Source organism: Lithobates pipiens, unplaced genomic scaffold (assembly GCF_037356315.1).
Source record: "Lithobates pipiens isolate NorthernLeopardFrog02 unplaced genomic scaffold, aLitPip1_a1.2 Scaffold_10, whole genome shotgun sequence".
NCBI classification, from domain to species: Eukaryota; Metazoa; Chordata; class Amphibia; order Anura; family Ranidae; genus Lithobates; species Lithobates pipiens.
In genome coordinates, this window is record NW_027507686.1 from 142,382,680 (window position 1) to 142,396,527 (window position 13,848).

Sequence of the window (13,848 nt, forward strand, 5' to 3'; positions counted from 1 at the left end):
ATAAAAAATTAGCAGTGTGTACTATGCTTTAATCCGTTGGCGATTAGAATATTGTCCTGCAGGCCGGAGCGATACCTGCACAGGGTGGGCCTGAATGTGCAATTGGCATTCTAACGGCATCGGTCACAGATGCGCTTATGTTTTTCTGGGTCAGGGATTTGGAAAGCATTAAAAATGGTCCCTAAATTTCATTCTGCTGCTGACTTGTTTATGAATGCGCAATTGCCTATATTTCTATGCTCACAGATTTCTTTAAAAAGTGTAAGATTTTTTTTTTTATTAGGATTTAGTTCATGTTTGCCCTTGAAGATTATCAACTGTAACTGGTGCACCAGCAAATTTTTACAGATCATTTTTACACACAAAAAGGTCAGACAAGATATTATGTAAAACTTTGTACTTTAATCTCTCTGAAGAGACAGACAAAAGAATCAAAATGTTATATAAACAAAACAAAGATAAATTTGCTGGCTACCCGACATGGTTGCATTGCACAGAAAATGAAATTGTCACTGTCCAGATCATAAAAATGTAACCGTGTCATTAAGGGGGAGGGGAAAAAAAAAATACTCCTATAGGAATGTAGGGACATTCACACGTTACTGCTGCACTGCTCTAATACTGAATTACAAGTACAACTGGGCATACAATAGTCACTGGCAGGACTTGATCTTCTGTATTTACTGGAGTAAAGGTTTAGGTTTTACAGGCCAGAGGTGTGAAGTGGTATTCCCAGACAGAGCTGCCAAGAGAAGAAATAAAAAAAACAAAGGTTATCACAGCAGTATATCACTTACACTAACATGTATTCAAGTTTTACTGTACCACATCATGCATGAGAACACCAGGGTTATAAGAACAGCAGCTCTAGGCTCCAGATCCTTCTGTGTTTTCCTCAATAATTTATTGGTTAAAACTACTCACACCAAGTCTGACTAGTATTAACCAGAACGAACATTTGGGGGTGGTCATAGGAAAACCAGGACTCAAATCCATAATAAATGTATTAGCATTGTAAACTAGCACATCTAGGTATGGTATACAAGGAAGGTCATTTTATTTTATGTCAAGTGAGCAGAATGCGACTCTGCCTAATAAAGATGTGTTTTTGTTTATTTACTAAATGACTGTACACGTACAGTTTGGAGTAGGAAGCTTGTCAAAAGTTCTGGGCTGACCTTTAACTATATTTTCTAAATTAAACATCTGCTCTTACTGTGATTTTACAAGCTTCTGCTGTGTAGTATTGTAGTGAAATCCATCTAAGAAGTGAATTTACCAAGGCTGCCATAAAAAAAAAAGAGAAAAGGTAAACAAGTAATCCTACAAAGCAGATAAAGGCCAAATCGACACAGGCTCTTATAAGGATATAAGGAGTCTTATATCCGTCTTCCACCACTGGAGAGGAGTAATGGCTGATTGGGGTGCACAGTGATGAACTCAGGACATTGGCAATACTGGCTGCAAGCCTGAAAATTTGCCCCAGTGGAAATTTGAGAAATTACTTTCCACGTGAAAAGAAAATTCTTTTTAGCAACTTTCAAAATTGGATACCTTTACTAGGACTGGCAGCTTGGGATCTCTCAACACTTGCAATGTGCTGGACAACTGAGAGAAACACATAGGCTGACACAGTTTACCTCCTAAGATTTCTAGTGGTCAGGCTGTCTGACTTGAGTACTTTATGTCACTAACCTTAAATGGTGTGTACACATCCAATAGTCTGAAGACTGCTGCTGGGTGCCACCATATGGGTGATCAGCAGAATCAGAGCTGTCCCTCAAAAAACAGTCTATATAGTATTTCCATTTACTCTTCCCCTCACAAGTACATAAAACATATCTAGAGAGGGGAGGTGAAGGGAGGAGAAACAGAGCCAACACAGAGAAATGATACACTCCCAGAGGAGAGGCATATGATATGCTAGCAGTTAGGGGATTGTGCTAGAGAATGGACTCTCCTGGAGTACTCACATTTTCTAGCAAGTTAAAAGGCACACTACAACTGAATACAAAACGATTATGGAAAGGAAAATTTCTGCATGCAAAAATTTAGTTTTTTTTCTGTGCTTTTACCGCAATATAAATTCAGAAAAGACTATGTTAAAATGTTTTCTGAGCTCACGTGTACTAAGCATTCAAGGAAGTAATGCAAAAAGCAGAATTAAATTGCAGCTATCCATAGTAACCACAATTAATTGTATGCATGTAATTAAAAAATACATTTCACTTGGTAATGAGTAAACATGCAAGCATAATGAGTGAGCAGCATTACTTTCTAAAATCCCCCAATTGGGTTTTAGTAACATAACACTATAGGTAAAGTAACAGTGAACAGTTTAGTATTAACAAATAGATGAAAGATTTCAAATGGTTGCTGTATATTAAGTCACACTGCTTCACTGAGTTTATATAAAGTGATTTACTTTTAGTTTAACCAGTTGGACACTGGGCATGCTACACATGCTGAAAAAACACTTTACTGAAATGCATAGGATGTGCGCAGCACAACGTCCTTCCATCATGGTGGATAGCGATATGCAGCTGCTATAGGCTTGTTGGATGATTTACTATTGTGGGTCAGCCCAACATATGGTGACGCATCGATACACTACTTGGCATGCAGCCGCTATATACCTGCTGACGGTGTTCCTATTTTTGCCAGTCCTACTGTGACTATGCACTTATATCAATGATAAATATCAGGGATAGATGAATACCATCCTTTATACCACTTTCAAGTAACAAACTACCAACTAAAGGTCATCAGTTCCTAGGGGATTGAATATCCTGATATGGTGATCCATTTCCATTTGGTGCCAATTTCTTTTGGGGACTATTGACTGAGGTAATTTAACAGTAATTTTGTGAACGGCCTTGTTGTCCTGCGCCATGTAGAGCACAGCAGTTTTCCACCATGTGGCACATCGTCGTCTGACTGCGTCCTAGCTGGGGGGGGGGGGGGGGGGGGGGTTGTTAACTGTGTTCCCTAGGTGTGTTCTAACTGTGGGGGGGGCGACTGATTAGGGGAAGAGACCAACCGGTGTACCTATATACTAGAAACACACGATCTGTCTCTACACAGGGTGTGTGTGTGTGTGTGTGTGTGTGTGTGTGTGTGTTTAACCCCATCACTTCCATCCTGCCACTGCGTGTGACCACTTCCTTCTTCCTCGGTGTATGACCTGTACATTAACATATCTAGTGCACCAGTCTCAGGTCATGCCACACTTCATCCAAAACGTGTCTGACAGACGCGAGTGAGGAAAAGCCGATACACAGCTTTTTCTGTTTACATTGTGATCAGCTGTGATTGGACACACGGTAAAGAGTCTCCATTAGACTATCTAGATCGGAGTTGCGGTGTGTCAGACTGAGACACCGCAGTACCGACTGCCATGCTTCGCGCCTGTGTTATCCTGATCACGTCATACGACGTCTGGTCAGGATAACTAAACCACTTTGCCGATGCCACGTTGCTACAGTTTTTTCTGCACTGCTATTCAAAAAGACCGACACACAAATGTATAAAGAGAAGAGTCATTCATTAGGAGGTCCCAAGGACAAGAACACCAGCAAAAGTCAGTGTCTCGGGTCCTGATTGGATGGTTTGATAGCACAGCCATTGGCACCCGCTGCTGTCAAATACAATGACCCGGTCGCCTGGGGGGGGTTTGGGGGCTGAGTCATACATTTGGCTTCTATGGACGCCTAATGAATGACTCGGGAGCACGCCCGCAAGGTAACCCCCTGGGAGAGCGCATCTCCCAGGGGGTTATCTGAAGCGGGGAGGAGCCACGAGAGCCGCCAATGGACCCCAGAAGAGGATGTTCGGGGCCACTCTGTGCAAAACGAGCTGCACAGTGGAGGTAAGTATGAAGTTTGTTAAAAAAAAAAAAAAAAAATTAAAAAAAAAAACACTTACCAGGAGTAGGGAGAAGACCAGGTTTTTCACCAAGAAGTGGTCTTTTTGCAGGAGAAATAGGTGGAAAGCCAAGCAGAGGTGGTCTTTTTGTTGGCATTGCCAAAAGAGGTGGAGGTTTGCCTTGCGGAGCAGATAATCCTAAAGAAACAGAAGATTCACTTTAACATTTTTGGTTTTAAGTAAACAAATCTTAGGACCAATACCACACCATGAAAACAAGGCACTGAACATACATGTTTGAGGATTAAATGCAGATCCTGCTTCATAAACTGCTTTTCTTATTAGAAAATAGTGAGGTAGCTAAAGCAGAAGATACCTTACATTTAATAAGCAACCAATAATCAAATGCACGCACTTTACTTGTAAGTAAATTCAGCTTAATTTGTATTTGCTTTTACCTCAAAGCCTTATAAGAAATGTTTTCTATTTCTCATTTTACAAATCGAACATGTTGACAGCCATACAATTATACAACAGAAAAAAATTAAAGCTGCTAATGAATAACTGAATTACTTCTGTGGGCATGCTGTCTAAAATTAGAACAGACGACAATGGTGGAACTTTAGGCTGGTCTGGGCAGTTGTGGCTAGTGGAACATTCCAACTCCCTGTACCAGCAAGATAAGAGTGGATAGTAAACAATGCCTTCTGACATTGGTCCCACAGAGATGTCCTCCAAACTAGCACATACAGGAATTTTAAATGCCATTTTTCAGAAACGCTAGTTATTCCTACCCTTTGAATCAAAAATTATGCACTTGAGATGGCAAAAATGTATAATAAAAAAAAAAAAAAAAAAAATGATATAATAGAGATATATATATATATATATATATATATATATATATATATATATATATATATATATATATGTATATATGTATTTTTTTGTGCAGCTCTACTATATGCTATAGATGAGCAGAGACTAGGGACATGTTGCATAAAACTGTTAGACTTTACGACAATTAGTGCACCCGGATTTTTTTTTTTGCACGGTCAAAGATCCTTTTCTTTGAGTACACAGTAATTACTGTATGGGATGTTCCAGAGCAATGCTATCTGAGGGGAGGGAGAAACCAAAGTAGGGTGAAATCAGACCTGAGGACCTGTACTGCTGCCTGCAGCACACTGCGCCCAAAGGCGATATCCTCATGCCTTCTTACATCCACCTGATAGAATCTGTTGAATGTATTTACTGCAGGCCAATCTGCGGCCTGGCAGATTTGAGCCATGGAAGCTTGGTGATGCACTGCCCACGAAGCACTAACAGACCTGGTGGAGTGCGCTTTGATTTGAAAAGGTGGAACTTTCCTCTACAAACCATGAGCTTGAATAATTACTTGCCGAGTCTACTTAGCAATAATAGACTTCGATGCTGCCTGTCCTTTCCTAGGACCTTCTGGCAATATAAACAAGACAAATATTTTCCGAATCTGAGCAGTCACTTCTAAATAGGCTTGACTGCAAAGAATGTACTGCGTATTTTTATGGCCGACCTTTGATAGGATTGCCAAGTTATATTGAAAGATTCACAAGATACTATATTTAACATGAGCACATTAACCACTTCCTGACCGGCGCACACCGATGTACGTCGGCACAATGGCACGGGTAGGCATATTGGAATACAGGTACGTCCATTTCTATATGCCGCCCTGCCATCATGTGCGTGCCACCGGCAGAGCGCTCGCGTGCTGGTCGGGATCCCCGTGAGTTCGGTCACGGGTCCCGCGGACTCGTTCACCGCACGGATACCCGCGATCATCTCACTGGGAGGCTGAACGGGGAGATGCCGTTGTAAACAGCATCTCCCTGTTCTGCCTAGCAACAAGTGACACTGATCTCTGCTCCATGCGATTGCAGCAGAGATCAGTGTTCACTAACACAAAGTCCAGCCCCCCACAGTAAACGCTATAACTTTTGTGCAAACCAATCAATAAATCGCTTATTGCGATTTTTTTTACCTAAAATATGTAGAAGAATATGTATCGGCCTAAACTGAGGGACAATTTTATTTTTTTTTTATATATTTTTGGGGGATGTAATAACAAAAAAGTAAAAATGTGTTTTCAAAATTGTCGCTTTTTGTTTATAGCACAAAAAATAAAAACCGCAGGGGTGATCAAATACTACAAAAAAAAGCTATTTATGGAGGAAAAAAAAGGGACGTCAATTTTGTTTGGGAGCCACGTCGCACAACGTGCAATTGTCGGTTAAAGCGACAGTGCCGAATCGCAAAAAGTGGTCTGGTCTTAAGCCAGAAAAATGGTCCGGTTTGAAAGTGGTTAAATATCCTGAATAGTAAAAAAAAGCATTTAAAAAAGGGAACAATTGATTTTAGGAGGTAAAATTACGTTCTCTGAGGAAGTGTGCCTATGGAACCTTTGGTTCTATCAAAAATATTAATACAGGTTATTGGGGTTATTTTAGATTAGGATGAGGTGGTTGTACCACAACTGCCACAATATGTAGCCCAAATGGACGAGTTAAATAACATTTTCTACAAAAATGAAATCTAAAGGTTTGAAAATAATCATGTATGGTAATTGATATGAGAGCAGTTAACTAGTAAAGGTTTTGACATACTCATCGTGCCACATCCACACACCCTGTTAGGAAAGATGCCCTACAGCGCACTGGTTTACAATCTGGTTGATTATTTTCTTTTATGTTTATATATAGGATTATAGGCTTTTTTTTACCTCTTAAGCCAAGCAGCACGTGTGGACTCAAAGGATGTGTATGTTCCCTTTCTGAGTACAGTGGTGAGCTCAAGGTAAATAAAAAATTTTTACGACAACTCTGCATGACCACACCCTACTGTTAGAATATATTAAAGTTGTGACGTCAGAAAAATATGCAAGACTGAAATTAAGGGTTTGTTGTGTTAGCTGTTGTGTTCGTTTTTGGGATGAGAACTTAAGCCTAGTACACATGGGCCGCAATCTTGGGAGGCATCGGCCGGTTCGATAGAAACCAACCTACATTCGGCCAGTGTGCGCTGCAGCTGGTCCGAGAGAAGCCGGCTGAATGTTGAAGGGTCATGACTGCAAAGGTCTGCCGAAAAGCTCCCAATCAGCACTCTCAGGCAATAGTACAGCAGGCGAGATTCGCTGTACCAACATTGGATTGTTATTACAGCTGCTCCTTTAGTAGTGTGTACCAGGCTTAAGTCTGCCTGCAGACCTAGGCACCTGGAAAAGGAACTGTGGAGGAGGGCCTGTGAACCTGTGACCCAAAAGCGTCTGAGTTTTATTCCCCATCACAGTGCAACCAGCACATGGACCAGGACATCGGAGGAGGTAGTGGCCACTTGCGGAAGTTGGCTATGGATAACCCCAGGGTTTGCTACCCTTGCTGCCAGATGTTGCATAATTTGCTTGACCAGTGCTTAACAATTCAGGAAAAATGGCGACTGTTGCTTTGAATCCCTCCCCTAGGCCTGAGTTTCTCTTTTTGTGGCTGCAGATATATTATATTCAGCTGCCAGAGTGTGGATCATATGGGTATGATTTGGTGTGTGTTGACATGTTCTCAGTTTGGCCTATGTCAAAATCCACATCCAAGGTTAAAAGGTTGTTTTCAGAAGTGGTCTGCTGTTATAATTACTGAGTTAGAGACTCACACTTCACAGGTAAAATCATGACTAAGACCTTTCATCAATAAATGCCTTTTCTGAATAATAAACTTTATGTGCATGTGCAAAGCATCCACAGGAGATTGGAGGACATGCACAAGCTAATTGACTCTTCCATTCCAAATACTTCCTCTGTTACAGGAACTCCCAGCCTTCAGCTAAAAAAAACCTAGTCTTAATTTGGAAACAGTTGCAGAAACATTTTGAAGAATGTTTTGCAGGACCCCATCAAGTGCTCCCTGGATAGACATAGCAGGCAAGCTTGAAGGGTAATCTTATGCCGCATACAGATGATCGGACTGTCCGGCGGACCACGCACCATGTCCCCGGCATTACAGCGGGAGAGAGCATTGTGTAAACATCAGAAGAAAAGAAGGAAGAGGAAGGAAGGAAGGAAGGAGACGAATGAGAAAACCGGGCTAGTGCTGGTAAAAAAGCTGGAAGAAGATAGCGGAGGAGACTGGCAGAAAAGGCCGGCAAGCGCAGAGAAGACCACCGGAGCTGCCTAATAAACTACTTTAAAAACCTGTGTAGTGTGTTTTTTATTGACAATTTTTCCCTCAGGTGAATGGGTAGGGGTATGATGTACCCCATACTCACATAGGGTGGGGGGCCGAGATATGGGTGCCACCTTATTAAAGGGGGCTCCCGGATTCCGATACGGCCAGGGTTGCCGGGAAGAGGCCCTTGTCCTCATCAACATGGGGACAAGGTGCTTTGGGTGGGGGGCCGCAGGGCCACCTCTTCCCCAAAGCACCCACACCCCCATGTTGAGGGCATGCGGCCTGGTACGGTTACTGACCAGCCGGGCTGCGTGCTCGGATAAGGGTCTGGTATGGACTTTGGGGGGACCCCCACGCCGTTTTTCGGCTTAGGGGTTACCCTTAAAACCCATACCAGGCGACGGGGCTCGCAAGGCATCAATCTCGCCGATGGAAGTGGCAACATTGACTTCCTTCTCAAGTCCCGTCGTACCTGAAGTCACACTGAAAATGAATGGACTTTAGTCCATGTGTGGGCAAGTCCATTTATTTTTCAAAGTCTGGCGGACCTCCGCTGCAAAGTCAGCTGAATTTCTCCGCCGGATAGTCCGATCGTGTGTACAGGGCATAACCGGGTCCATGCTAGTCAATGTAAAGATTGCAGAATGATTGCCATTAATCACAGGGATGAGGTTGCAAGAGACCGTAAACTTTAGTCTACTTGCTTGCATACACCATCATGAGGGATGCAAATAGATGATGCAGAATCCCTGTGTAAAATCAGGTGCAGGGCAGTTTTAGGACATTAAAAAGGTCAGCCTGACACATGATATAGTATAGGAGGTTACTAGCTCAAAAGATGCTTTATTGCAGCTCAAATACATATATGCATAGAAGTCTGGCAATAGGCAAGGCCAGATTTGTAGCAAATTGCACCCTAGTACACTGAGGATTCCCCTTATGGCAGCATCAGTAAATATGACATCCTTCCTGAAGGGCACCTCATCTGTCAGTTTGCAGAATAAACCCATCAGGCCCATTTTCAGTAATAACCCAAACACAGAAAAGTAGTATCTGGTCTTCAAGGCTAGGCTAGGCGTATTGCTGGTGATTGGTGCGCGTTTTGTAGACTTCTTTGGTAGCATATTTTCTTGGTTTACGCAGTAAAGATGACAAATTTCATGGCTATTTTGCTTATAATAAAAACTGTTTAGTAAAGCTTCAAGGGAATGCAACTCCCCAGACAGTGGTGTGCTTGAACAACAGTCCACTCACCTGAAAGTACCTTGATGGACTAACAGTTGTCCAGGACTGGTCAAAAAAAAAGTGGGGAAATTGAACCTCACAGATTTAGGCTTTGGAGAGTTCATTTTATATACATGAAAAGTTCCTATTTAAAATTACTTTTGCTTCAACAGACAGTCTAATTGGAACACTAGGCACAGTTGTATTTTGTCTCAGCCAACTGAAACCCGATATAGCCTTCTCTCAATACGAAAGCTCTTGTAAGCTATGGAATAAATGAGAACATTCCTAACAGCCATACAGTACGTGTGTTCTGTGTACACAAAGTTATGTTTCAAATAAACAGTTTCTACTTTAAAAAGGGTAAGAATATTGTTGGTACTCTGCAGGGCATCACACAAAGATGACCACTCCAGCAATTTCCTTTTATGATCAGCTTATGAAATATTGTCACTTAACACCCCATGTTACATTCTGCTTTTCTTTGGTATTACAGGATCAGTATTGGTTTGATAAAGAAGTTATGTTAATATTTTTTGAGATAAGGTTGCTCCACCTCTCAGGAGCAGGAACATACAGCTTGATTTGTATCAGTTTGACATTTTGCTCTACAGCCGTGGCCAAAAGATTTGAGAATGACAAATGTTAATTTTCACAAAGTGTGCTCTGACAGTTTTTATGATGGTAATTTGCACATACTCCAAAATGTTATGAAGAATGATCAGATGAATTGCAATTATTTGCAAAGTCTCTTTGCCATGTAAAAACAAAATTTCCACTGCAGTTGTGAAGGTGGCTTCAGGGCGCCCAAGAAAGTCCAGCAAACGCCAGGACTGTCTCCTACAGTTGGATTCAACTGCGGGATTGGGGGACCACCAGTGCAGAGCTTGCTCAGGAATGGCAGCAGGCAGGTGTGAGTGCATATGCATGGACAGTGAGGTAAACACTTTTGAAGGATGGTTTAGTCTCAAGAACGAGAAAAGAAGCCACTTCACTCCAGGAAAATATCAGGGACAGACTGATATTCTGCAAAAGGTACAGAGATTAGACTGCTGATGACTGGGGTAAAGTCATTTTACCTGATAAATCCCCATTCCGATTGTTTGGGGCATCTGCAAAAAACCTTGTCCGGAGAAGAAAAGGTGAGGGCTACGATCAGGCCTGTGTCAGTAAAGCAGCCCGAGACCATTCATGTGTGGGGTTACTTCTCATTGAAGGGAATGGGCTCACTCAAAATTTTGCCAAAGAACACAGGTTTAGAATCACTTTAACCAGTTCCAGACCAGCCGCCGCTGCACTGCGGCAGGTTGGCTCACCTGGGCGAGCAGCCATAATTGTACGTGCGCCCTTTAAGACGCTGTAGGAGGAGTGCGTGCAAAGTGTTCCCGGAGCCCATGAGAGTGCTCAGTGGATGCGATGACCGCTGGGCAACTGCGATTGTTTGCGACACCGATCTTTCTCTCTCTCTCCCTCCTCCCCTAGTCAGCCCCATCCTCCCTACAGAGAACAAAGCTAGGGAACAGTTAACCCCTTGATCTCCCTCTAGTGTTAACCCCTTCCCTGCTAGTGACATTTAAATACAGTAATCAGTGCATTTTTATATCACTGATCGCTGTGTAATTGTCAATGGTCTCAAAAATTTGTCAAGTGTCCAATTTGTCCGCCGTAATATCGCAGTCCTGATATAAAAAAAAAAAAAAAAAAAAAAAATCACAGATCACCACCATTATATATATAAAAAAAAAAAATTTATTTTGTAGATGCTATAACTTTTGTGCAAACCAATCATATGCTTATTGCCATTTTTTTTTTTTTTTTTTTTACCAAAAATATGTAGAACACCACATATCAGTCTAAACCGAGGAAAAACTGAGATACTTACCAGTAACATCCTTTTCCAGGAGTCTTTCAAGACAGCCACCACAGAGAGAGCCTGGCTCCTCCCCTCTTAGGAAACACCACCTTCAATTCCACAATTTAAGCCTCATCCTCCCGCCAGCCCCTCAGTTCAAGGGTACCTCTGGCCAACTGGGGAGACAAGAACACATCAAATCAACCCTTTTATCTTACCCGACGGTCTCAATGAGTTCACAAAGATATCCAACAATTTGGGTGGGTATTAGTGCTGTTCTGAAAGACTCCTGGAAAAGGATGTTACCAGTTAGTAACTGCGTTTTTCCCTAGTCCATCTTTCAGGACAGCCACCATAGAGAGGATAAGCGAGCACCTTACCTTAGGGTGGGACTACTGCCTGCAGCACTTTAAGACCAAAGGCTTGGTCCTTAGCGGACAGCAGGTCCAATCTGTAGTGCTTCACAAACGTGGCAGAGCTGGACCACATTGCAGCCCTACAAGTCTTCTCTGGAGAAGCACCAGCCCATTCTGCTTGAGAAGTCGCCGCTGCCCTGGTTGAGTGTGCCTTAACACCAATTGTGGGCTCCAACCCCCCTATAACGTAAGCCTGAACAATGGCCAACCTCAATAATCTGGCTATGGATCCTTTCTTGGCCCCGGAAAAGAACACAAAAAGGGAAATCAGACTTCCTAAACGGACTTGTACTTTCTAAATACTGAAGGACGCACCTTCTAACGTCCAAATTATGAAAAATATGTTCCTGTTCCCTCACAGAATTCGAACAGAAAGTAGGCAAAACAATTTCTTGGCCTCTATGAAAACTTAGAGGCCATCTTTGGCAAAAAGGCCGCATCCGTTTTAAAAACCTCACGGTTCGAAAAAACCTGAAAAAGGGGTGCCCTAATAGAGAGGGCTTCAAGTTCACTCACACTCCTTGCTGTAGTGATCGCCAACAAAAACAGCGTTTTGAGGGTGATCAATCTTAACATGCAGGATCCCAATGGCTCAAATGGTTCCCCTGTGAGGGTCTGTAAAACTAATGAGATCCCACATGGCAAAAGGGGGAGATTCTGACTGGTCTCTGCCTGCTTAAGGCTTTAAAAAAACCTCACTATCCAGGGATCTTTTGCTAGTTTTTCCAGAAAACCGCTTAAAGCGGATACCTGCCCTTTTTAAGGTGTTAAGGGCCAAGCTTTTGTCTGCCCCTGCTTGCAGAAATTCCAAAATTACTACAGAGCTGCGCACATCAAAAGAGATTTCTGAGCACCAACTATTGAAACGTTTCCACACATTCAAGTAGATAGCTTGCGTTTCCCCTTTTCTGCAACTTAGGAGAGTTGATGAAGGGTAGGTGCTCCTGTGCTAAAAGGGAAGAAAGGAATCTGCATATATTTTTATAGGTGCTGCATACACCGTCAGGGCCAAACTGATACCCAAATGTGTGAAAGAGGATAAAAAATAATAAGTGGTCTTACGTCAGGTGCGTTGTGACGTAACGCGTAGGATACAGAGGCATACAGAAACCGGAAGAGACAGTCAGGTACAAGCTCGGCGCTCGTTTTTACATTGATAACTCACATTTCATATGTAGGTATGCACAATCAATTTTATTTAATAAACCGTTTGATTGAAAATACTACACCATGGTAGGCTCTATATCCCCTTTTTATATCCTGTTGCACCGAACATATGAGATTGATACAGCGTGAAAGAGAACGCAAGGATTGCCAAAGGACCCCCCCAGGCTTTAACTGCATACCCAATAAGGGACGTGCAGGAACATCACAGCTTGAAAGAGTGTAAACCCCTTCCTCCTTTTCTACATGCAGTTTACCTTACAGCAGTAAGGTAATAACCTAGCACAGCCACGAGTGTCAACTGACACTGAAGAGTATTTCTACACTAAAGTCACACTGTCACCTGAAGAGCATTATAATTACACTCAGTGTCTTTGAAAAACACTGAAACACTTGCACTATCCAGCACCGTGGACTGCTTAAAATCCCCACGTCCCATTTTGGGATTTATCTATTTATTTATTTGCACACCCTCGTCATATATTTGCTTGTTTGCACTTGTTTGCTTTTTTGCACATATATTTGTGGCACTGATTAATATTTATATACTATTATTTGCCTAGAATTACTGTCTAAATGCTATATACTTTATATATTTTTTTATATGCCTTTACATATTCTTTAGATTTCACTTTAAATTAGACAGTATTTTATCTAGACCCCTTGATATTTTACGTCAGGAATTTTAACTCTCGCTGAGCATTCGTTAGTGAAATTATCCTTTAGGAGCGCAACACCACTTATTATTTTTATCAACTTAGGAGAGTTGCTATTAAGCAATCCGAGAACCCCTTGCCCCTCAGCAATTCCTCCTCAGAAGCCATGCTGCAAGGTTCCACCGCGCCACCTGAGGACAACAGATTGGCCCCTGAGAAAGAAGATCCTCCTGGACTGGGAGAATCCAGGGTTTTCCGCAGCCAGGCCTTTCAGGATGGAGAACCACAGCCTCCTGGGCCAGTGTGGTACGATCAGAATTAGAGTTGTGCTCACCGCCCGAAATGTCCTTAATACTGCAGGAATCAGAACAGGAGGGGTAAAGTCATAGCACCTGGAGAACCCCCAGCTCTGAGCGAGTGCATCCACTCCTAACGCCCCATCCCATCTGTTGATGGAAAAGATACGCGCTTTT

At 42.4% G+C, this 13,848-nt stretch overlaps 1 protein-coding gene across 3 annotated transcripts in view; it reads right to left on the reverse strand.

Annotated features, from left to right (window-relative positions):
• Positions 1–382: 382 nt before the first annotated feature.
• The window catches only part of LOC143934564 (uncharacterized), a 109,721-nt gene continuing 96,255 nt past the window's right edge, over positions 383–13,848 (reverse strand). For all 3 annotated transcript variants that reach the window (XM_077458315.1, XM_077458307.1, XM_077458300.1), the window contains 2 exons: positions 3,925–4,062; positions 383–742 (listed from right to left, as the gene is read on the reverse strand). In XM_077458315.1, the coding sequence (XP_077314441.1) occupies positions 681–742; positions 3,925–4,062 (200 nt within the window). In that variant the 3' untranslated portion in view covers positions 383–680. The remainder of the gene's footprint in view (positions 743–3,924; positions 4,063–13,848) is intronic.